Genomic DNA, 23,279 nt, shown 5'->3' with positions numbered 1-23,279 from the left:
CTGCCATCTGCTCTGCCTGCTAAAATAAGGCAGCGTGCTGTGGACGAGGTGTGCTCTGCGCAGGGAACTCCATCTTGCCCTGCCTGGGCTTCCTAATGGCAGCTCGGCACACAGGGACTCTCACTGGGCATCTGCCATGGCCAAGGGGAGGCTGCTGCGTCTGAGGGTAGGGTTTGTCCGCCCCAGTTTCAGGTTTATCACTCCACGATGATGGAGACAGTGATACCCACCAAGGGTATTGGCTTCTCACCCTGGAGATGCCCATCTCACACCTGGGGCAGATGATGACTCGCTGAGACCAGCTGCCCAAAGTTTAGGCAGTGAAGTGAAATGAACTCTACATTAAGAGATGGGAAATCTTCAGAGACCAGCCCAAGTCCTTCATCCCTTTCTCATCCCTTGATGCCCTCTCGTTGTGGAGAAGTCACCCACCATAGGGTGACATCTTCACCACCCTCTTCCTTGGTATTAATGAGAAGTCTTAAAGGTAGATTTTCCAAGAGCCCTTTTGCACCCAGCAAAGTGAATGCCCAGCATGGGGTGGAATGGGAGTTGCTCAGTCACCCACAGCACAAGTGGCAGGGCAGAGCGAGATCTTGCAGCAGCTTTTATGTCTCTCACAACAAAAAGCCAAGAGGAGAGGTGAGGTTGGGAAGTGGGGAGAAGATGTTTTGCACAGTTAGCCCAGAAACTTCATTGCTTTGGATTACTTGAAGCAAAAACTACAGCAAAACATTAGAACCCAGGGGGAGGATTGGGGGAAAATGGAGACACCTTTGGGAGCCATAAGAGGGCTTTTTAATTTAGAGAAGTACTTTGGGATCTCCAGATGGTATCTCTGAGTGCTTTGTGATTTCCTGTGCCACGGCTAGAAGCTTTTGGCCATTATTTGTGCTGTGACTGGGAGATAACTTTGTAGGCAACCTCTGATCTCTGACATGAGATTTGGGGGTTTTGGTTAGGTTATTTTTAATTACTTGGAGCACAAAGAGCACTTGGCTCCTAAGCCTGTTGAAGCAGAAGAGCATTGACTTCAGTGGGGTTCGGTCGACTCAGAGAACAAATATTCTCCAATAAAACCCCTAGTTTGGCAAAGAAATGAGGTATTGGGTTGGGAATAACCCCTGCGGATGTGGATGCGGGTGTAAGGATCAGGACCTGTGCTGTGGGTTTGGGCTCTGTCCTCGCCAGGGCTGCACCCAGGCTCTGGGCTGGTTGGGATGAGTGTGCCCTAGTGCCAGCATGGCATTCCCTGGATTACACAGGCTCGGGGGCTGCAGATCCTGCTAGCTCCCAGGTATGAACACCCGCGCTGCACCCAAAGGGCTCACTGTCTGCAAGGGAGCTGTGAAACTCCCGTCTTCACATGATTCCTGATTTACTCGGAGCTGTTAAGTATGACCAACAGTCATCTGCTTGCCGAGAGCAAGTGGGACATGGGGAAAAGAAGAGCAAACTAGAGCTAGGCAGCGGTATTTTTAACAAATCTGGGGTTTTGTTGAGGCTGCAAGTCAGATGAGTGCTGCCGCCTTCAGAGGAGCAGGCTTCTGCAGTGGCCTCAAACTACTCTTGAAGTGGAGCTTCTTCAGTTACTTAAAGGGTTTAAATGAGGTGGTTGCTCCTGTGGCTTCAGTCTGTCTGGTCTTAGTCTTCTGGAGAGGGAAGTGCCTTCACAGATGCATTTTAATCTGAGTAAGCATTCATGTGATTTTTAATGCATTCTTTTTAAGCAACCATTTCCTGTGGACTTCACCATTTCCTTTTGGTTCTTAGCTTCATTCTTGCTGCATTTACTCCTCCTGAGGTGGAAAATCTCAGCTCTTCCACCCCAGCACCTGTAGCCAGTTCCTACCCCCCAGCTTCAGGGAGACCTGTTGCATGATGGGAGCATCCATCCAGATTGGGATCACCGTCAAACCAACACGCAGCAGCTGGGGGGCTCTCAGCTATTTTAAAAGTAAAAATAAAGGGAGGACTTAAAATAAGCTTAAAGATGATGAAAATTGTATTTGACCCCCTGCGACACATCCCCCCCTCTGTGGGAACTCATGGGTTCCCCTAGCGTGCCCTTACAGCCCAGATTTTAGGCATTTTGGTGGAGCTGGGTATCACACAAGATGAGCGGGTGAGGACAGGGAGATACTCTCTGGATGAGGAGAGCCGGGAGCTGGATCTCAGTGGTGCCAGATGCTGGGTGTGCTGCTCCAGCTTTGCTATGAGCAGCAGGCGAGGAAATGGGAGCAAGGTGTGTGAGGCATGAGCATGGAGAGATGCTGCTGTGTATAATCTGGGGAGGGAAATGGCTCATCTGTCTCTGTTGTAACAACGGAGTTTTACTAGAGTGTGTTTCTAGAACGTTTCCCAGCCTGTTATTGTAATATTGACCTGCACAGAAGCATGAAAGATTATGAGATTTAGTTTTTCAAGCTTATCACTTGATTTATTCCATAAAGGTAGTTCATTTAATTAAAATATTTCTGCTGCTGAAATCAGAACTCGCGATCTTGGAGCCTGGAGCAGGGCATATGGGCTTTTTTTGAAGCAGCAGTCATTTAATGATTTCAAACAGCATCGCCCACAGAAAGCAAAGTGTCCAGTTCTCTGCAGATAGATGTGTTTCAGGGCAATTCTAGAGAGAGTCATAGAAATAGAACAGACGGAGGAACAGAGGAAGGGCTAAAATCAGGGGGTCATAAAGATGTCTGCCCATGTCTGCACAGCACTGGCTGATCTCCACCCAAAAGTGAAGCCTTTGGTGCCCTGTTTTCCAAGTGCTAAACAAGGAGAAAAGCCTGGAGGTGACTTCACGTGCTCTGACAGGGCCTGGGAGAGGTGAGGACAGCTGTTACCAGATGTCTCGTCCAGGGGTGCATCCACCCGATGTGCAAGGACCATGGGGAGGTGGATTTGGTAGGTCTCGGCAGTAGAGCCCCGAGGACCCTCAGCAACGTCCACGCGGGGTTCTTGGTCTCTGCTGATGTAGGGGTGTCTCTGGGAAACTATTAACATCATTGTTAAAGTTTCGATAGCACAGTATGACTGTGCAGGTGCCACAGGACATCAGCTGGTGATGTTCTCAGCCTCCAAGCCATGCAGCTGATGGCTCCCCAGCATGCTTTGAAAGTGATCCATCATGATCGTGAAATGGCTTCAAACCCCATTTGCTGCTGCTAGAGTGATTTGGGGGTGAGGGGACTGGGGACTGAACAGCTCGTGATGCGAAGGAAGCTGAAACTCCTAACAAGGCAGATTTTCTTGTGTTTTGGAAGTGAGTGGCTGCTGCCTGATAAACACTTGGGGCTCTTTGCAATTTAAAAAAGAGCAATCAGACAGCTTGAATCTGCTTTTGTCACATGCAGAAAATTACTAGTTGGATATTTTAGTCAATACCACTGCCTATGAAAAACCAAGGTTTTGATTAAATAAGACTTCTCTGATAAACTTAGCTCTTCTTGGATCTGCTTCCATTCTGTTGGAAAACAGAATAGAATATTTTGTTTTCTGCAGAGTCTGGCCAGGTTTCTCTCTGCCAGCAGTATTTTGTTGCAAACTTGAAATCTTCCACTTTTAGGTTCAAATGGTTCCTGAAGAAACATGGTTATTGCATCAAATGTATGCACGAAATAGCAGCATGGCCATGAGAAACACCTTGCTCCTACCCCATGCCAGTGCATCAAAGGGAGTTAGGATCCGCGGTGACCAGGGTACGGGCTCTGCTGGACCCAACTCACATTTGCTGGGTGTTATTGTGGGTTTATTATCATGCAGCCAGTGTTCAGAGATCCTCCTGCTGCTGTTAACCTTGGCTGAGAAACACATCCCAATAATGGGGGCTGTTAAAGATAAGGCTGGCTGGCAGGCTGATAAATCTCGTTAAGGAGTACTACATCACGGAATAAATTACAATGCACGGCTGGATCGGTGCAAACAAAGATGAACAATATATTAACTTCTTTATCAGTGGGGGGAAAAAGAGACTCCTGCCTCTGTGCTGGTGCATTTTAGTGCTGGATCCGGAGCTGTGGCGTGGTGTTGGTGGAAGGTGTCCTTGCCCATAGCAGGGGATTGGAACCAGGTGAGCTTTAAGGTTCCTTCCAACCCAAACCGTTCCATGATTCTATGATGTTCGTGTCAGGGCTTGCTGAGAAGATGCAGTTTGTCAGTGGGTGCATCTTTGGCAGTGCTGGAGTAGGAACCCAGTGAGGAGGGTGCACTGGGAGCAACCGGTCTGTGTGTGGGCAAGACAGGACAAGAGCCACGTCCCTCTCTCCTACATGCTTAAATGATGGTCATTTCAGTCTGGTCTGTAATGACTGTAAATGACCCAGACAGCTTTATGAATGTCACATTGGAACAAATTGGGGAAAATCAGAGCTTGTCTTCCTTGGGACAGCCATAGCTAATCGCTGAAAACCAGACCAAACCCTCCGCTGCTTTAATACTGTTGGCTGGGTTTTATTGTGAACAGAAAATCTTCTTAATTCTCCCTCCATTTGGATCCAGTCTCTCAGAACTGAGCTGGTGTTAATTTAGCTCTTCCTCCAAGATAAAACAGAAAGAAGTAGTAAGGCTCAGTGAAAAGTGCTTTCAGTGCCCAAGACTCGCTCTCTCATTCCTCCTCTATTTTTCTTACTCTTTGTGATTTTCATTTTTCTCAAACACGCAGTGCCGTGCTCCTGCATTTCCTCCTGCGATGGCACCTTCAGCCTGGATGCCTTGTTCCTCCCATTTCTTTGCATAGATGCTCCATCTTGTCTTTGTCCCAGGCCAGGAGCTGCTTCATCTCCATCTGCTCACTGCAGAAAGGGACATGGGATAATGATCAAGGTAACAGAAGATGAATGGTGATGCTAGTGGCCAGGAAAAAAAGGGAGCTCATCCAGACTGGAAATAAGAACAGAAAATGAGTATCAAAACTGCTGGGCAGCAGTGGTAATAACCATGTGCAATCAAGGGTGTATTTTATCTGAAACAAAGTGCTGTGGTGGTGCTTTAGCTTCTCGGGTTGGAGTGAGGATGGGCATTGCTGGTGGTCTCACCTCCTCACCACCTCTAGGCCAACCTGTTTGCGTCCATCTCCACTACCACTGCCATGCTGGGAGCTGATGGCTCTGCTTCCCGTTCTCCATGGCAGCTGGGTTATTGCTGGATGTCTGTGTTATTGCAGAAGGGTGGCAGTGCCACTGATGCTCAGCAGGACATTCAGGGATGGATGTCCAGGGATGGATGCTCACCCACACCCCTGGGAGTTGGCTTTTAGACAAGCCAAAAGCGTCCAAGTACTGTCCTCAATATTGTACTGATTTTTTAAGATGGTGGGTTTTTATATCTAATGAACTGGAAGGAAATATGTTGAGTGGGGAGGGATGTCTATATATATTCTGCAACAGCCCTGGTTTCCAAATTCTGGACAGCTGTGTACCCTTTTTTAGCAGCCCCTTCACACAACCCACACAGCACCCAGGCTCTCGCAATTGGGCTCGTTTGGAAATAGGCTTCCTTGATTGCAAAATAGTTTAAATCCTCTGACTTAGAAACATTCTTGCTATTCTAAAAGGGTTTTTTTTATAAGCTTCAAAAATACAGAAGGTGCTTCCTGCCACAGCAGATGCCCTAATTTCGGAGGTGGTGGAAGATGGGCAGGGGGCAGGCATGAGCCTGGCTCAAGGTTGTGGCCACACAAGGATGTGGGCACTGAGATGCTCTGAAGCTGGGATCTGCTGGTTGCTGCTGGCCAGGCGTGTTTCAGCTGGATGCCAGAGCTGGGGAGAGGGATTTACTCTGGAGCCTTGGCTGGGTGATCCAAACAGGTTGTCCAGCTGGCCCTTTGGCATTTGAGTCAGTCAAGGTGGGTTTCTTTCCATGCTCTGTGGAATAAAATCATTGGGATCCAGCAGTTAAATAGCAATATCAAAAAGTAGTCTAAGCTTGACCCTAACACTGCAATTCCTAATAACATGGAAGAGTTGGCAGCCTTTTCCTCTAGTCTCTATCAAGCCAAATTTAGGAAGGACCCTTGCTGGGAATGCTGGGACAGCTCAGGAGACAGCAGAGCAGTGTATGCCTGTATCCATGGCCCAAAAAGCCTATTGGTTTTCTGCAGATCTCCACTTCTGCTGCAGGAGGAGCTGCTTGGAATGGCAATGCCCTGATCCAGGGCACAGCCACTGGGATTTGCAGCTGGACAAGGAGGCCTCAGGTGGTCCAGGCTGGCTGTGCTGGCGTAAACCAGGTCTGCGGCTCTCCTGCAGCCCCTGTGGCCACATTCACTGGCCTGGCCATCAGCTGCTGCTGTGGAATAAGCTGGACTTGGCAAGAGCACAGCTATTCCTCGAAGGCAAGTGGAGGGGAGCATTGCTCTTACTCATCACTCAAAGACTTTCAGCTGGAATAATCCTCTGCTGGCTATGCAGTGGATCGAATGGCAGGGTGGGAGGCTATGAATGCTGCGGGGGCTGTTGCTCTGATGCTCAGGCTCTGCCTTGAAGGGCTGGTGCATCCCTGCTGCGGCCAGGAGCGGGGAAGGAAAAATATCCCTGGCACAAGGCCTGTGCAGGGGGAAGGAGAAGGTAGAGCCAAGGGAGGCGGGTGCTCCTGGTCACCACAGGAACAGGGCTGAGATGGACACTTTGGTACCTGGCTCCTCATCTCTGCTCTGCCTTCTCCTCTCCGTGGCACAAGTAAAGGCAGTGGGTGGTAGGGTAGACACGGCTGCTCCTGCTCATGGTCCCCTCTGAGTAGTTATGGTTAGGGAATGGAGCACTGGGGCGAGACACAACACCTCCTTTGTGGCTTCTGTGGAGGTGGGGCTGGGAGCTACACTGCCCATGTCCTTCCACCTTCCATTCCCTCCTGATGTGGCAGCCTCAGCACTTGACCATTCTGTGCAGCTTCTTCTATCTTCTCTTTCTGTGTCTTTATTTTCCACCTGGGAGAGGTCCCTGTACAGAGAAGGAAGCAGGATGGAGTGGAGCAGATGGGAGGCAGAAAACAAGCCTGCAATACAGAGCTCATCCCGGCGAGCTCATTACCCTGCGCTGCTTTTAATCACATTATTGCAGTGTGAAGGCCACTGATACATCGCACACATCTAAAATAAAGCTGAGGAAGTGCTGTCAGCTTCATTAGCCTGAGAGAGGCCATGGGAACAGATAAGAATAGGCTGATGCTGGAAAACACATCACCGGGTTGCTTAGTCAAAAGCTATATTTAGCAAGGGATTGAAATAACTGTAGTGGTTTTCAGCTGGGCTAATCTGTAAACCCTGGTTGCAGTAATACTTGCCCCGTTGATGGTACTGAAATCAATCAGTGGCTGCAGGAGGTGTCTGCAGTCCCCTTGCTGTCTTTCCCTGTAGATGGTCCCGGGAGCCTGTGGCTTAACGCTGGGGGGAATGCTGGCTCTTTGCTGAACTGCCTGCACCAGAAACACGACCTGCTCCACTGGACTGCATTTGAGAGTTGCATTTAGCAGTCCTTTTCATTTACAGACTGTATAGATACGTATGCACGCATGAACTTCAGAAGCAGCACACACAAATGCAGTTAGCGAGCACAAGTGCAGGCAGGCTCTCCCTCATCCCAGAGCTGGCTGTCCCACGGTGATGTGTGCACCACTGTCCATGCACAGCCAGCCCTGCCTGTCCCCCAGCTCCCCAGGGCTGCCCCTGCCTGCCCGCTGCCTCCGGTCCACTTTGCTCCTGGTCCCATCCTGTTGCCAGGGCCACCTGGATCCTCTCCATTCTCTGCCCACCGCTGGCGTGGCTCCGACGAGCATCTCCTGCGTTTGCTCCATCTCGCCTCCTGCTCTCCAGTGCTTCCGGCATCACGGTGTGTTTCCTTGCCCTCGTTTCAAATCCCATCACTGCTTCAGCCTTCTAGGAGATACAGGGGCTGGGTGGAGGTAAAACCAGGCTCGTGGTTATTTGCTGATGGCACATGAGGTTTAAAACCACCCTTTGTGAACATGCTGTGGTCAGGACCGTGATGTGCATCCTCCCTCTGTGGGTGAGCATCCCAGAGAAGCAGTGACTGGCACAGGTTGGCACCCTCCCCTTGGCCCTGAAACTGCAGTAGCTTGGTTGAAGGGGTTTGGCAGGGGTGCGTGCTTCCTCCAGCCACACGGAGACAGTTTGGAAGGGCTCAGGAGAGTCCAGCTGTGAGAATGGGCTGAAATCAAGGGGGAGCAAGCACCAGCCAGAGCTCCTGCAGCGACATCCAAAGTGAATGAGCACTGGGGTTTGCCTGGGGAGGCTGCTGGCATAGAGAGCATCTTTGCCAAAGGGAGAGAAGGGCATAGGAGCACTTGGGGGGGGGAACCTGCCCGCCAGACCCCAGGCACTGCCTAAGATGGGTCTGAAACAGCCCTGGCATCTGATGATCAAGCATGACTCAGTCCCTTTCCTTTAAAACTGTACTAGAAACCATCCACAGCATGGACAGAACTGTGGTGTTCTTAGCACAGGGATGCTCAGTGCTTGGGAGATGGGATCCTACAGTGAGATGCCTCCATTTCTGCTGTGGGATGATGTGCAGAAGGTGTCTGGATGTCAGGAGCCCTCCTAAATGGGAGGTTTCCTGCAAGCAGGCTGAAAGGAGTGCTTGAGAATTGATTCTATGAGGTTCTTGTTGTTAATTTGGATCTTGATTCAGATACCAGAAGTGTTTTCCATATTTTCCAGGCACCCATCTGTCACAGTGATGAGCCCTGCACAGTACTTGTCAGCAAATAAATGAAATATTCCGGTGAGATTCACCGCATTTAATGCTGGGAGATGAGATCTGGCTTGCAAGATACTTATACTTCATGCTGCTTATCTTATTTTATACAGGTTTTTGTCCTGGTATTTTAATAGATACTGTTCTGATTGTGTAAAATAATACCACAGGACATAAATAACTGGGCAGAGTCCTATGGATGATGTTGTAGGGAGCAGTTTGTACTGGGGTGAAGACCATGGCTGTGCATTTCCCAGAGCCTGTAAAGGTTGCAGTAAGGGTCTTGGGGACGGTGGGACTGTCAGCAAGGGGCTAAACGGGGAAGCCTCTGGCACCGCTGGCTCCCACCAAGGCTCTCAGACCTCTGAGTCACCGAACAGGGGGTTCATGTGCAACCGTGACGCTGAAGCTCGCTGGCTCTGTTGAAAACAACCCAACCCGCAGCTCTGGGGAATTCAGCATTTAATTAACTTGCCAAGCAGTAACGTTGACCAGAATTATGCGGGAAGGCTTCTATTTTCCTCAATTACAGTTTTGTTGTTGCCCATTAGTACATTAAAACAATTGCAGGGTAAAACCCAGTGGAGGTTGGCAAGCACAGCCATGGCTACATGCCACTGGGTACAGCTCTCAGGGGATGCTGGGTGCATCCCCCTGCATGCAGACCCTGCACCCTGTATCATCTTGGGGTATTGCAGCAGCATCCAGGGGGCTCCTCTCTCCAGAAACTTACTTTTTCCCATAACTCCTCTGCAGATCCCCGTGTTTGGAGGTGAGAAAGGCTGGGAACCGAGGCGTGCAGGCAGTGATGCTCCCAGGGGTGTAAGCTGATAACCTCGCTGGGCTGGGTAGCCCCGGCGCCTTTGCCACCTGCCTGCCCGCTGGCCGGTCTCCAGCCTGCCGTGCCAGCGCCTCTTCATTTAAGGCGGTATCTCAGGCGCTCTTTGGTTTCATCCTTCTTTTTAATTATTGATGCTTTCCTCTACCTGGAGCCCGCTCTGCATCCCAGTGGCTTCATCAGCCCCGGTGCCCTATCACCTGCACACCATGTGGTTAAACCCCCTGTGGCCGTCACCGCAGTGTGTCCTACGGCAGCAAACCTCAGTGCAGAGCGAAACCCCCATCCTGATCAGGGCCAAGGTTTCCAGCATCCTTAAGCACAGACACTCAGACAGGCGCGCCGTGTCTTGCTGTAAGCTCCTTACCCACTTACCACCCTGGCGAGGGGCACCCTGGCTTCCCAGGCACCCAACAGTTTGGCCATGCAAAGCACTAAATACAGCCTAATTATGATTATCTTCATGGGATCTGGTTAATCTCGATGGGGATTTACAAGCTGTTAGCAAATCAGACGGTCGTCGGATGTTTGCATTTTCTCAGGGGCAGCTTAATCCCGTTGGCTGTGTTAGCTGGAGTGTCTGTGGCCAAGTGATATGTATAGGGGAACTGCTTCTGAGTCAGTCTGTCTGGGAGGGAGCAGAGGTGCTGCAGGATAGCTAAACACAGTGCTAGTAACACTGCAGGACCACAGGAGAGGGATCGGTTATCTTCATGTGTTATCTTCATCAGGGACTGTAGCAATAGGACAAAGGGTAATAGGTTAAAACTTAAACAGGGGAGGTTTAGGGTAGATCTTAGGCAGAAGCTCTTCCCTGTGAGGGTGCTGAGGCGCTGGCACAGGGTGCCCAGAGAAGCTGTGGCTGCCCCATCCCTGGCAGTGTTCAAGGCCAGGTTGGACACAGGGGCTTGGAGCAACCTGCTCTAGTGGAAGGGGTCCCTACCCGTGGCAGGGGTTGGAACTGGAGGATCTTTAAGGTCCCTTCCAACATAAACCAGTCTGGGATTCTGTGATTCCATCTGGCAGTGGCAGAATGTGAGGTGCCAGCACGTGGCTGTGGGGTGCCTCAAGTGCAGCATCTTCACTGAGCCCCTGGGTTTTAGCATCCAGAAGCTTGATGGGTGTGAGTGCTGGTGCTGGTGGGGCTGCAGAGGTCTGTTAAAGACAGGGACTGAGAGTCTGGAGAGGTTGTGCTGAGATGTTCCTGCTGGGCAGGGGCAGCTTTTCTTGCCTTCGTCTTCCCACTGCTGCAGCGGGCATGTGTAGGAGCTGGGCATCTCCTGCTGCTGGAGATACTCACTGCAGCAAGTGCAGGGATGCGATGGCAGATGCTGTGCTGGCTGCTGCAGCACAGTCTGTGCTCACAGTCTACACAGGCTGCTGCTGAGGCCTGGGTATGTCCTGTGGGACATTGGGAAAATCCAGTTATCCCTTCCTGGTTTTCTGCCATCCGAGGCTGTAACCGGAGTGATTTTCCACAGGGGCTCACACTAATGCAGGGTGCTGGACTGTTGGCAGGGTATCTCTGGCATGGGAGACCCCAGAGATGCTGAAAGAAAAGGCAGGAAGAGAAAATGCAAGCTCAGTATGTGCCAGGCTGTCATCCTGGGCATCTCCCAGGGCTTGACTAGCATCTCTCTGCCTGCTCTTTAGGCACGGGGTGTTTCAGAGTAGAGCTCCACAATCTTTCTGGCAGGGCTGGTTTCAGCAGAGACCATTCCCCTCCCCGCTTCCTGGTGTGGTCCCATGGAGAGTCGAGCTGGCACGTCTGTGAGAGCAGGACAGCAGGGTGAGCTGCTCCAAGTGGGGCAGCCGCTGAGAGCAATGGCTGCTGCAGAGCCCACAGCAGGGAGCAGCCTGAAGGGAGGATGCTCAGGCCAATCTGTGGAGTCATCAGATGCCCATGGCATGAATCAGTGCCATCTTGAATGGCCTCTAAGCCTTGTCCTGATGAGATGACACCATTAGGTCCTTACCACTGACACCTGCCTTGCACCGTGGTGGTGTCCCTTGCCTTCATGAACTCAGAAAGGTGTTAGTGGGGGAATGTGGTGTCTCCAGCCCAGCCACCCACACAGAGCAGGGCAGCCACCAACGTGAGGGGCTTGATCTAGCAAAGTCTTGAACACCTCCAAGGGTGGAAACCCCATGGAGACTGTCCTGGGGTGCACCATGGCCTCAGGAAAGGGGCTTTTCCTAATGTCACCCTGAACCTCTGCTCTTGCAAAGCTTGGACATCTGTACCCAGGAAAACTCAGACAAAAGGAGTGTGCTGATCCAGGAGGCTGCACATTTTGGAGGGTTGTCCCAGCAGGGCACTGGCCAGAATGTGTGTGACTGGCACAAGAGCCACCTCCTTGGATGAGACCTGATGGGTACTCAGCATCCAGGCTTGGCACTTGATGGCCAGCATTGACTTTCCATGGTCATCCTTGGACTGAATTTTGCCCTGGAAGGGCAAAAGCAGTTGTGCCCATCCCACGAGCACACAGTCTTGCAGGGTGGGATATCATGAGCATGGGCAATGCCCCATTCAGGGAGTGTATTAAGGGCCTGGATGGGGCAGGCTGGGTAGTTCAAAGCAGGCTGCTCTCTGGTTCCTTCAGGATCAAGGTAGGAGCTGGCATGATGATGTGGCAGAGAGAGATGGGCAGGAGCTGTTAGCCTCAAGGAAGGAGCTCTGATGAAGGAAAATGGGATTCCTGAAAGAAAAATGAAAGGCCGTGTATTTCCATGAGGCAGGGATTCAATTTGTGACACGCAATCACATCTCCTTCTGCACTCTGGAATAATTACACAGCAGAGCAGGGCGAGGAGACCTGATTCAGAGGCACAGGGATGAGACCAAGTTCTGAAATAAAAGAAGACAAATGCAATCATTAGGATACAATAGGCTGCACTTGCTCCTTAATTAGACTTTCTCTTTGATTAAGCAGTAATTAAATATTACCGTGCTGAAAGGGAATTTTTTTATGGCCCTCCGAAGCCCTAATGTATTCTTAAGATGTCTGTGTGAAGAGCAGGGGCTCTGCGGGGTGGTGGGAGGGAGGATGCTGCACCCCTTCCCCTTCCCTGCAGAAGAAGCCCTCCTGCCACTCTTGCCTGGAGAGCATGGGCTGGATGGCTGCTGCTGGTCCAGATCACTGTGGGAGTCACTTGTGTTCCCCAAGTGTCCGTGGGGAACCCTGCTCCCAGCCACCTCCCACTGTGAAGCATCTCCAGCATCTCACTGTCCATGGGGACTCCTGGGCGAGGGATGCAGGTACCAAGCCCCACTGCACTGCTGCCGTGCTGTAGGTATGGTTATTAGAGTCATAGAGTCACAGAATCATTTAGGTTGGAAAAGACCCTTAAGATCATTGAGTCCAACCATTAACTCAGCACTACCAATTCCACCAGTAAACCATGTCTATGCATCTTCTCGGTGCCTCCAGGATGGTGACTGAATCACCTCCCGGGGCAGCCTGTCTCAGTGCTTGACAACCCTTTTGGTAAAGAAATTTTCCCTAGTAACCAATCTGATCCTCCCCTGGCACAGCTTGAGCCCATGTCCTTGAGGCCATTTTGGTGAACCTCATCTTCTACATGGAGACCATGGCCTCTGTGGCCCCAGGAGGCACAGCTGGCTCGCAGCCCCTGCCCCAGGCTGGTCCAGCTGAAGACCAAGACTACCTCCCTGGGGCCAGCCATGCCCTGAGGTTTGCCACCCCAAGCTTTGCAAGCAATGGATCAGCAAAAGAGGAGGCTGGGCAAAGGACTTGGAGCATAGTGGGCTTTTAGCAGCGAAACTGGAAAATGTTTAAGCTGATGAAACATCAAAAGGGAAGGAAATGTCAGGCTCCTATTCCTGGACATTCCTGGGTGGGTAAAAATAGCCCCTGGGCGACACATGGGGTGAAAGTGCTTCTGATCTCTTAATGCAGAGCCCCTGCCATAGCCCCATGGGCTCTCTGCCACTCACAGCCCTGCTTGCAAGCTGCTTTTTCCAGGCCATAAAACGCCAGCTCTTGCTGAGAATTTCACTAGACAAGATTGTCTTGTTCTTTTCCTGCACAGTGGGTACTTCAGGTAATATCTTCGGGAAATTTTTGCCTACTTGTGTACCCAGTATTTTTTTTATAATCTAGGGGGAAAAAAAAAAAGATCCTGAAGTATTATGATTATGCTGTTAAACCTTTGTTGTATCAAGGAAAACAAATCAGAGCAAGAGGGAAGCTGTGTGGAGCCTGGGAAGTGTTAAGCAGTGGTAGCAGTCTGTCTTTGCTGTTTAATTTCACTTAAAACCAAACTGCCAGCAAGACTGGAGATGAAAAGAGCTGGTGATGCTGAAGTGTCGTGGGGGAGAGGGTGAAATCCCTGTGTCATAGCCACTGTCTGAACATCACTGGGGTCTGAATAAGGGCAGGGGTAGGTGTAAGCTCGGTGGTCAGTCTCTTCTAGATGGCTTTTAGGGTACAGCTGCAACACCTCATGCCCCTCGGCAGCTCGTGCTGGTGTTCTGGCACTTGCCTGGCCTCTCCGAAGGTGACGTTTTGGTTTGGGTGTGCTGAGCCCTTTGCACCATGGCCATGTGTCCCGTCAGCTGAACGTCTGGGTGAGCTGAGCTTCGCCTCTCTCTGTTTTGCAGAAGAACGAGTGGCTGTGTTTGAACTGCCAAACTCAGCGGCTGCTGGAGGGCAGCCTGGGCGACCCTGCCCCAATGCCGCTGCCTGCCCCGAAGCAGCCTGCACCCGGCTCCCCCAGGCACCAGCCGCCAGCCGCCAGCCAGCAGCAGCGAGCAGCCGCGCCGGCCCCCACCGAGCCGGCTGCACCCCCCGAGCGCCAGCCTTCGCCTGCCAAGAGCCTCCGGGCTGGCGAGCAGAGCAGGGCCCCCAGCCCTGCCCCGGCAGAGAAGAAGCCCCCGGCGCCGGCAGAGGACAAGCCACTGCCCAAAGCTGCGCCGGAGCCTCCCAGAGCTCCTGAGAGCACGGCACCGAAGGGGAAGAGCGTGACCCCCAAACCGGAGGTGGAGAGCAAAGAGAGCCGGGCACCCGCCGAGGCACCACGGGCCAAGGAGGAGGTGAGCTATTAGGGTGCATGCAGCTCCCGCATCCCCCGGGACCACATCCTGCCCGGGTCTGGCCTGGCTCTGAGTCATGCCTCTGCCAGCTGCCATGCTCAGAATCATCGAATAAACCAGGTTGGCAAAGACCTTTAAGATCATCAAGTCCAACCATTACCCCAGCACTGCCAAGGCCACCGCTAACCCGTGGCACTGAGGGCCTTGGCTACGTGGGTGTTGAGCACTTCCAGGGACAGTGATTCCACCACTGGCCTGGGAAGTGAGGGTTTATTCCAAGTCAGAGCAGAAACTATGCCATTGAGGCCATTTGCTTCAGGAAATGGCCTTTTGGAAAGCAGTGAGCTCAAAACACTGCTGTCTCAGCATTTCCAAACCACTTAGAAACTTCATGGGCTATATAGCAGCATACTGGTTTTGCCTTCTTCTTATTAGGAATACATCGATTTGGGCATAGTCCAGGTCATCATCAGCCTTTGGATTTGTTTTAAAATAATGTGAGGGCAGTTGAATTTCTTCTGTAACAGAAAACTTGTTTCACAACGTTTCATGTTGCAGCAGACAGCGTTTTACAAGCTCCTCGTCCCACCTCTTTTTCTAAATTCAGCAAAATTTGGGGAAACATTTGGCTGCATTGGGACTGTTTTCTCCCAGCAGCAACCATCCCAGCAGCAGCCAGCACAGTCCCCCGTGGGAAGGGGATCCCACCACCCTGGAGGTGTGGGATCACGGCTGCCCCCCTGTGACATCAAGCAGCTCCCAAGGAAGAGGCTTCTCAAATAAAGCCCATGGAGCCTCTGTGGGGTGATGGGCCCTGCTGGGAGCACTGGGGCTGGGCATGATGATGGTGCTTTTCCCATGGCTTGGAGGTTTGCCCCCTGCGCTGCCTAATTGTAATGTCAATTAGAAGGGTCTGTTTCTTTCTGCTGGTATCTAATGAAGATCCTGGGGGCCCCCTGCCTCTGAAGGCTGCTTTTGCAGGGCTGTCAGTCATGGAACTTAACATTCTTTAGAAGGTGGCTGCTCTTTACGGCTGCCACTGGTCCTTTCAGTGCCACCACACCAGCCTGGCCAGGCACCGGGGTACAAGGGCTGCTCCCTCCACATACACGCATTCCCTCACTGGCTCTCTAAGTGATGGGCAGTGAAAGCTGTCAATATTGCCATTAGACAGATGTCTTGTGTTTGTTACTGAGGACAGATGATACTGATGGGGCCCAGTTTCTTAAATGTATTTATGGGTCCCACAGTGCCTTTGCTCCTGGAGACATTTGCTGTGCTATGCCCCGTTTGCAAGACACCACTGATAGGGGTGACACTGGGTGGCCCCCAGCCATCATGCTGGGCTGGCTCCCAGTGCTGCCCAGACTTTCCGCATGCTTCCAAGAAGAGGATTTGGGCTTAGCAGGGCAGCAGCCCCACAGCTGCCTGTGTCTGATGCTGTGCTGTCTCTTGCCAACAGGATGGGAGCAAGCCTTACCCCCCGGACCTGTCCCGCAGCCCCCAGAGCCTGAGCGACACCGGATACTCCTCTGATGGCATCTCCAGCTCGCAGAGCGAGATCACAGGCCTGGTGCAGCAGGAGGAGGAGAAGCTGAGCAGCACCGGGCTGGCCGGGCAGAGTCCCCCCAGCCCCTCTGAGCTCACCAAGCTGGAGAGCAGCATGCGGCCTCTCCTGGAGGGCCGGGGTGCACCGCCGGAGCCCACTGAGCGTGGCAAGAGCAGCACGGAGCCGCGGGAGGAGCAGCGGCAGCGGCAGCGGCCACGGTACCTCTCCATCACCCCCGAAGCCTTCGACTCGGATGAGGAGCTGGAGGACATCCTGGAGGAGGATGAGGACTCGCTGGAGTGGGAGAACCAGCGGGAGCGGAGGGAGAGCGCGGAGTCGTCGGATGAGTTCGGCAGCAAGCTGCGGCACGACTACGTGGAGGACAGCAGCGAAGGGGGCTTCTCCCCGGTACCTCCCCGGCCCAAGGGCCGTGAGGCTGACGTGAGCGATGAGGAGTTCATGCGGAGGCAGATCCTGGAGATGAGCGCAGAGGAGGACAACCTCGAAGAGGAGGAGGAGGAAGGCTATGGGCGCACCAAGTACAGCGTCCCCAAAGCTGGGCAGAAGGCCGAGGCAGAGAAGGGCAAAGAGCCCGCTAAGCGGCGCCTGCCACATGGTGCCAGCAGCATGTATGAGGAGAGAAAGGAGGTGGAGACAGCAGAGGGTGATGACCTGAGCACGGCACAGGGCGGGCTGCGGCGCTTCAAGACCATCGAGCTGAACAGCACAACTGGCTACGGCCGGGAGATGGAGATAGGGCAGGAGGTGGATGCCAGCCTAGACCGGGAGCCTGAGCTGGAGATGGAGAGCCTGACGGGCTCCCCCGAAGAGCGCTCCCGGGGCGAGTACTCCTCCACCCTGCCAGCCACGACACCCAGCTACACCTCGGGCACTTCACCCACCTCCATCTCCTCCCTGGAGGAAGACAGTGACAGCAGCCCCAGCCGTCGACAGCGCCTGGAGGAGGTGAAGCAGCAGAGAAAGGCTCGCCACCGCTCGCATGGTCCCTTGCTGCCCACCATTGAGGACTCATCTGAGGAGGAGGAGCTGCGGGAGGAAGAAGAGCTGCTGCGGGAGCAGGAGAAGATGCGGGAGGTGGAGCAGCAGCGCATCCGGAGCACGGCACGCAAGACCAAGCGCGACAAGGAGGAGCTGAGGGCCCAGCGGAGGAGAGAGCGCTCCAAAACCCCCCCCAGCAACCTCTCCCCCATCGAGGATGCCTCCCCCACTGAGGAGCTGCGGCAGGCGGCAGAGATGGAGGAGCTGCACCGCTCCTCCTGTTCTGAGTACTCACCCTCCATCGACTCAGAGGCTGAGAGCTTTGATGCAGTGACCTCCAAGCTGTACAAGTCAGGCAGCGAATACAACCTGCCCACCTTCATGTCACTGTACTCCCCGACGGAGAAGGGGGAGAGCAGCCCCAGCCAGCCTGCCAGCAAGCCCCTCAAGAGCGCTGAGGAAGCCTACGAGGAGATGATGAGGAAGGCAGAGATGATGCAGAAGCAGCAGGTCCAGCAGGCTCAGCCAGCGGTTTCCTACGGCAGCACCTACCAGCAGGTCAGCTACCACGGCACCGAGGGCCAGAAGAACAGCTTCGATTACCAGTACACGGAGGAGTACCGATACGATGGTGGCCCCGCACACCCCTCCCAGCCCAGCTATCCAAGCGGGAAGGCAGGAGCGGTGTATGAGGAGATCCTACAGACCTCACAGAGCATCTCCAGGATGCATCGGTCCTCCTCCTTCGACCTGTCCCTTGAGCAGGGAGAGAAGACAAAGGGGCAGGAGGAGACGTACCAGGAGAAGCACTTCCTCCATGCCGAGAGTGCCTACGCTGACCTGATGAAGCAGAATGGTGGCCCGCTCACCCCTGGCACCAGCCCCACGCAGCTCTCCGCTCCCGTCTCTTTTGCCACTTCCGACAGCAGCACAGCCAAGGCCATTCCCGATGTCCGGGTCACCCAGCATTTTGCAAAAGAGGGGCAAGACCCAGCCAAGCTCCAGGGCACCCCGGCAGCTCCCAGCCCAGCATTCAAGACTCCTACCACTCCTTACGCCTACAGCAAAGGTGCTAGCACAGTGACAACAGCAGCAGCCAGCCCTGGGAGCGTGCTGCGCACCTACAGCTCCCCAGCTCCAGAGGCCCCATCCGTACCTAGCAGAAGCTACAGCCCGGTGAAGAGCACTGTCAGCTACGGCTCGCAGACGGAGGACATCAGCAGAAGCAAGGCAGTGGTGGAGATCAGTGTGCAGACAGCCAGGGAGAAGCTCCCGGCTGTGAGCGACAGCAAGCCCCTGCCACCAAAGACGTACACCTTCTACAAGAGCTCCAGCCCTCCCCTCTCACCCACCTCCCCCACGCAGAGTCCCACCCGCACCACAAAGGCCACGGCAGAGTTTTCCACGCAGACGCAGAGCCCCCTCCTGCCCTACGAGGGTCCCACCGCCAGCCCCCCCACCTCTTCCCCCATGGTAGCACAGGGGACGCAGACACCCCACCGGGCGGGCTCCCCACGCCTGGTGCGGCAGCCCTCCTCACAGGATGCTCCCTTCATGCTGATCCCTCTGGCGGCTGACGCAGCCAGCCAGACTAAGCCAACCAGCTCCGGCTCCTCAACATCTCCCACCTCATCGCCCACCAAGCCGAGCCGGCAGCTGCCAGCACACGGCTACAGCCAGGCGCCAGAGACGGAGCAGCCGCTGACTGCCTACATCAGGGTACAGCCGGTGAAGGAGCACACCCAGAAGGCACCCGCTGTGACTTCAGCTGCTGATGGCATCACGGGGCTGTACGGCTGGGGAGCACTCCCTGCAGAAAACATCTCCCTCTGCCGCATTTCCTCCATCCCCGGCACATCCCGGGTCGAGCCAGGGCCCAAGGTGCCGAGCACTAACGCCATGGACTTACGGACCGCGCTGAAATCTGCCCCCATCATCATAACAGACCAAGGCATGGATCTCACCTCCTTGGCCACAGAGGCCAGGAAGTACTGCCTGACCTTGGACCACATCCCGAGCCGGCAGTCCACAGCCATCCAGCCCCTGATCATCAACCTCAACGCACAGGAGCAGCCCCACGCCATCATCGCAGCAGCCAGCACTGCCAGCCTGGCCATCGCCTCCCCCATGCTCCTCTCGCAGCCCAAGCAGCCCGTGGTCTATGGAGACCCTTTCCAGAGCCGGGTGGACTTCGGGCAGGGGACCGGGAGCCCAGTGTGCTTGGCACAGGTGAAGCAGGTGGAGCAGGGCGTCCAGACGGCTGCTGTCAGAGCCAGTGGGGTGCCTGTTGCCAAGTCTGAGCCCTCCGCTGCCCCCCAGCCCAAGTTTGCAAGGTACGGTGTGCCGGGACAGATGGTGAAGAAGGACATGCTCATCACACAGACCGGTGCAGCACAGAATGTTGGTGGCCTCCAGCAGCCCTTCCTGCCAGAGCCAGGATCAGAGCTGTACCGGGCAGTGCCGGTGGAGCTAAAAAGCCAGAGCCCTCTCCTTGCCCTGGGTGGGAAGAAGTCCCAGGTGATGATGGTGCAGATGGAGGAGGCAGCAGCTGGCCCAGTGACCAAAGTGCTGAAGGAGGAACCACCGGCCAATGTTCTGGACCTCACGGGCATGAAGCCAGAGAGCCAGGTTGCCTGCTGTGACGTGGTCTACAAGTTCCCCTTTGGTGGCAGCTGCACCGGCGCCTTCAACCCCACCTCCAAGATGCCAGAGAAGAAAGCTGGGGAGGCAGCAGCGCCTGGCCGGAAAGCCAGTGGGCCCCTCTATGGCAGCAGGGAGCCAGAGCTGACGGAGACCTTCCCCTTCCGTGAGCAGCCAGCACCGGCACCCCCAGTCTACGAGGAGCAGAAGTTTTACCCCAGTGGCGCCTTCGGCCGCCTCTACTCCTCCATGTCAGACACAAACCTCTCCGAAATTGGGGTGGGCTACTACCCCACAAAGGGGGATCAGCCCTTCGCCTCCCCAGCGGGTGATGCCGCTGTGGACCTCAGCACCATGAAGCACTCCTACAGCGTGGGCTTCGCCGAGGAGGGGTACCTGGGCCAGGGGCTGCAGTATGGCTCCTTCTCCGACCTCCGCCAGCCAGCGGAGCTGCTGGGCCGCCCGCTGCCCATGCGCAGGTACAGCTCAGCCTCCAACATCTACTCTGACTACCGCTTCTCGCCCCGGGCAGACCTGGCCAGCTTCCAGGAGTCCAGTCTGGCCCACTACAGTGCCACCACAGCACGGGAGATCAGCCGCATGTGCGCGGCCCTCAACTCCATGGACCAGTATGGCGGCCGGCACGCCAATGGCCCCGACCTGATGCCCTACGGCCCCGGTGCCGGGCCAGGGGGGCCGGGCGGGGTGGCGGCTCCACAGCAGGGCCCTGTGCCCCCCAAACCCAGCGGGATGTACAACCCCAGCTTCCCTGAGGGGCGGCAGGGCTTCGGCAGCCTGGCACAGTACAACATCCCCGGCGTCCGCCTGGGCACCATCCGGCAGATGTTCCCTTCCACCGCCACCGTGCGGGCCGCCGACGGCATGATCTACTCAACCATCAACACGCCCATCGCCTCCACGCTGCCCATCACCACCCAGCCAGCCTCGGTGCTGCGGCCCATGCTGCGTGGGCTCTACAGACCCTACAGCCCGGGCGGTGTGGCAGCGGTGCCTCTGGCCAGCCTGGCCAGGCTGCCGGTCGTCACCCCCCGTGTCCCACTGGCAGCACAGGGCCTCTACCGCTACCCAGCGCCGAGCCGGCCGGCCCCGCCAGCCTCACTGATGGAGACACCCGTGTACCTGGGCAAGCCCATCAGCACAGCACCGGCGGCAGCGGGTGCCAGTCCCGCTCCCAAAGTCCCCACCACCAGTGGCTTGCAGAGAGCGGAGCCGGCGGGAGCCGCTCCCCGTGCCGAGGGGCCAGCGGCACCGGCGGCCAGCAAGGAGGGCGGGCAGGCAGCGCCGGTGGCCAAGGCAGCTCAGGATGGAGGTGCGCAGCGGGAGGAGCGGGAGCGGGAGGAGGAGCGGCAGCGCAAGCAGCAGGAGCACGTGCTGCAGCTGGAGCGGGAGCGCGTGGAGCTGGAGAAGCTGCGCCAGCTGCGGCTGCAGGAGGAGCTGGAGCGGGAGCGAGCGGAGCTGCAGCGGCACCGGGAGAAGGAGCAGCTGCTGGTGCAGCGGGAGCTGCAGGAGCTGCAGTGCATCAAGCAGCAGGTGCTGCAGCAGCAGCAAGAGGAGCGGCACGCGCAGCTGGCGCTGCAGCGGGAGCAGCTCGCACAGCAGCGCCTGCAGCTCGAGCACATCCACCAGCTCCAGCACCAGCTGCAGCAGCAGCTCGAGGAGCAGAAGAGGCAGAAGAGCGCGTTCCCCGCGCCCGCCGAACCCAGCGCCCGCCCACCCGAGGGGCCTGCCGAGGGGCCGCGGGGTCTGCCGCAGCACAACGGGCACGCGTGGCCGCCACCCAGCCAGGCGCCGCTGGATGGCCCTGCCGGGCCCCGCTACCCCGCGCCACAGCGCCCGCTCAGCAGCTCGGCCTCGGACATGTCGCTGCAAGCCGAGGATTCCTGGGAGCCTGGACGGGGCATCAAGAAGAGGAACTCGATGCCCCGGCTGCGGGACGCCTACGAGAAGGAGGCTTCGCGGGAAGCCTTTGCGGGGAGGAAGACGGCGGACAGCAGTGTGCAGACGGACGAGGAGGACAGCGAGGAGCGGTACCTGCTGTCACGGCGGCGGCGGGCGCGGCGCAGCACCGACTGCAGCGTGCAGACGGATGAGGAGGACAGCGGGGAGTGGGAGCAGCCCGTGCGCCGCCGACGCTCCCGGCCCTCGCGGCACACGGAGGCTGGTGCCGAGGGCAAGGCGGAGGGTACAGCCCGCGGTATGGCCAGCGTGGGCATCCAGACCATCAGCGACTGCTCGGTGCAGACAGAGCCCGACCAGCTCCTCCGCGTCTCCCCCTCCATCCACATCACCACCCACGACCCCCGGGTGGAGATCATCAAGTACATCTCAGCTCCGGAGAAGACACAGCGTGGCGAGAGCCTGGCGTGTCAGACGGAGCCAGAGCCAGCCCCCCAGCCCGGCGTCGTGGTGCCCCAGCTGACGGTGCCCACCACCATCCCGCCCTACTCCACCAACCTTCAGATGATGAGCACAGGCCCCCTGGACCCCCACGCCATCCGGCAGCAGACCCTGGGCAAATTTGAGAAGAAGAAACCTGATCCCCTGGAAATTGGCTACCAGTCCCATCTGCCGGCCGAGTCCCTCTCCCAGCTGGTGACCCGCCAGCCGCCCCGCTCTCCTCAGGTCCTCTACTCGCCTGTCTCTCCCTTGTCGCCCCATCGCCTCCTGGAGTCCTCCTTCGCCACCAGTGAGCGGCTGAACAAGGCTCACGTCCCCCCGCAGAAGCACTTCACCACCGACTTGTCCCCCCGCCAGCAGACGCTGCCGCGACCCATCAAGACCATGCAGCGCTCCCTCTCAGACCCCAAGCCCATCAGCCCCACTGCCGAGGAGGCCGGCAAGGACAGGTTCTCCCTCTACCAGCATGCGCTGCTCCCTGGCACACAGGTATGTCAGCATGGGGAACAAACATTCCCTCGGGGAATGGCCTCAGGAGGCGCCTCGGGACATTCTGGTTTCATTAGCACTGCGGCAATTAATGATTTAAAAAGCTGGCTTTTCACAGTGACTGGTGACAGCCAGTGGACACAGACCAAAGCTGGCTGCTGGAGGGAGGCCCTGGAGATCCATGGGCTGCACGAGCCCATCGGTGGGCAGGAGCTGCTGCTGGCTGTCAGGGTTGTACCCTGTCCCCTGCCCCAGCTGTGTCCTCTTCCTCTCCCAGGGAGCAGCCGACATGCATGGCTCTGGTTTGGGTGTTGGTGGCTCTTATTCCCACCTTTGTCCCCTTGGGCTGCCAAGTGCCCAGCAAAGAGCCCTGGGGCAATATGCAGGGCAGGAGCAGCTCCAACCTCTCTCTGAAGCCAAACACCTGAGGACAGAAAGCATTTCTTGTGGCACGGGGCCGTCACGGCGCTTGGCCAGCTGCCACCCTCGGAATTACTCACTGAAAGCGCCCTGCCTGTTACTTCCATCCTATTTATTGTGCTTTTACATAAATGCTGCTTCCTCAGTGCA

The 23,279-nt window shown here is 55.8% G+C and overlaps 1 protein-coding gene across 1 annotated transcript in view; it reads left to right on the top strand.

Annotated features, from left to right (window-relative positions):
• BSN (bassoon presynaptic cytomatrix protein) overlaps positions 1–23,279 on the top strand; it is a 95,372-nt gene that overhangs the window by 65,186 nt on the left and 6,907 nt on the right. Inside the window, exons 4-5 of the mRNA XM_061458239.1 lie at positions 14,183–14,614; positions 16,077–22,709. Of these exons, the coding sequence (XP_061314223.1) occupies positions 14,183–14,614; positions 16,077–22,709 (7,065 nt within the window). The remainder of the gene's footprint in view (positions 1–14,182; positions 14,615–16,076; positions 22,710–23,279) is intronic.

This window comes from Pezoporus flaviventris, unplaced genomic scaffold, assembly GCF_033815535.1.
Source record: "Pezoporus flaviventris isolate CSIRO_AGI_PZ_B2104156 unplaced genomic scaffold, CSIRO_AGI_Pfla_v1 ptg000026l, whole genome shotgun sequence".
In the NCBI taxonomy this organism is placed as follows: domain Eukaryota; kingdom Metazoa; phylum Chordata; class Aves; order Psittaciformes; family Psittacidae; genus Pezoporus; species Pezoporus flaviventris.
Note: the sequence above shows the minus strand (reverse complement) of the source record. Positions and strands in the feature narration are given on the sequence as shown.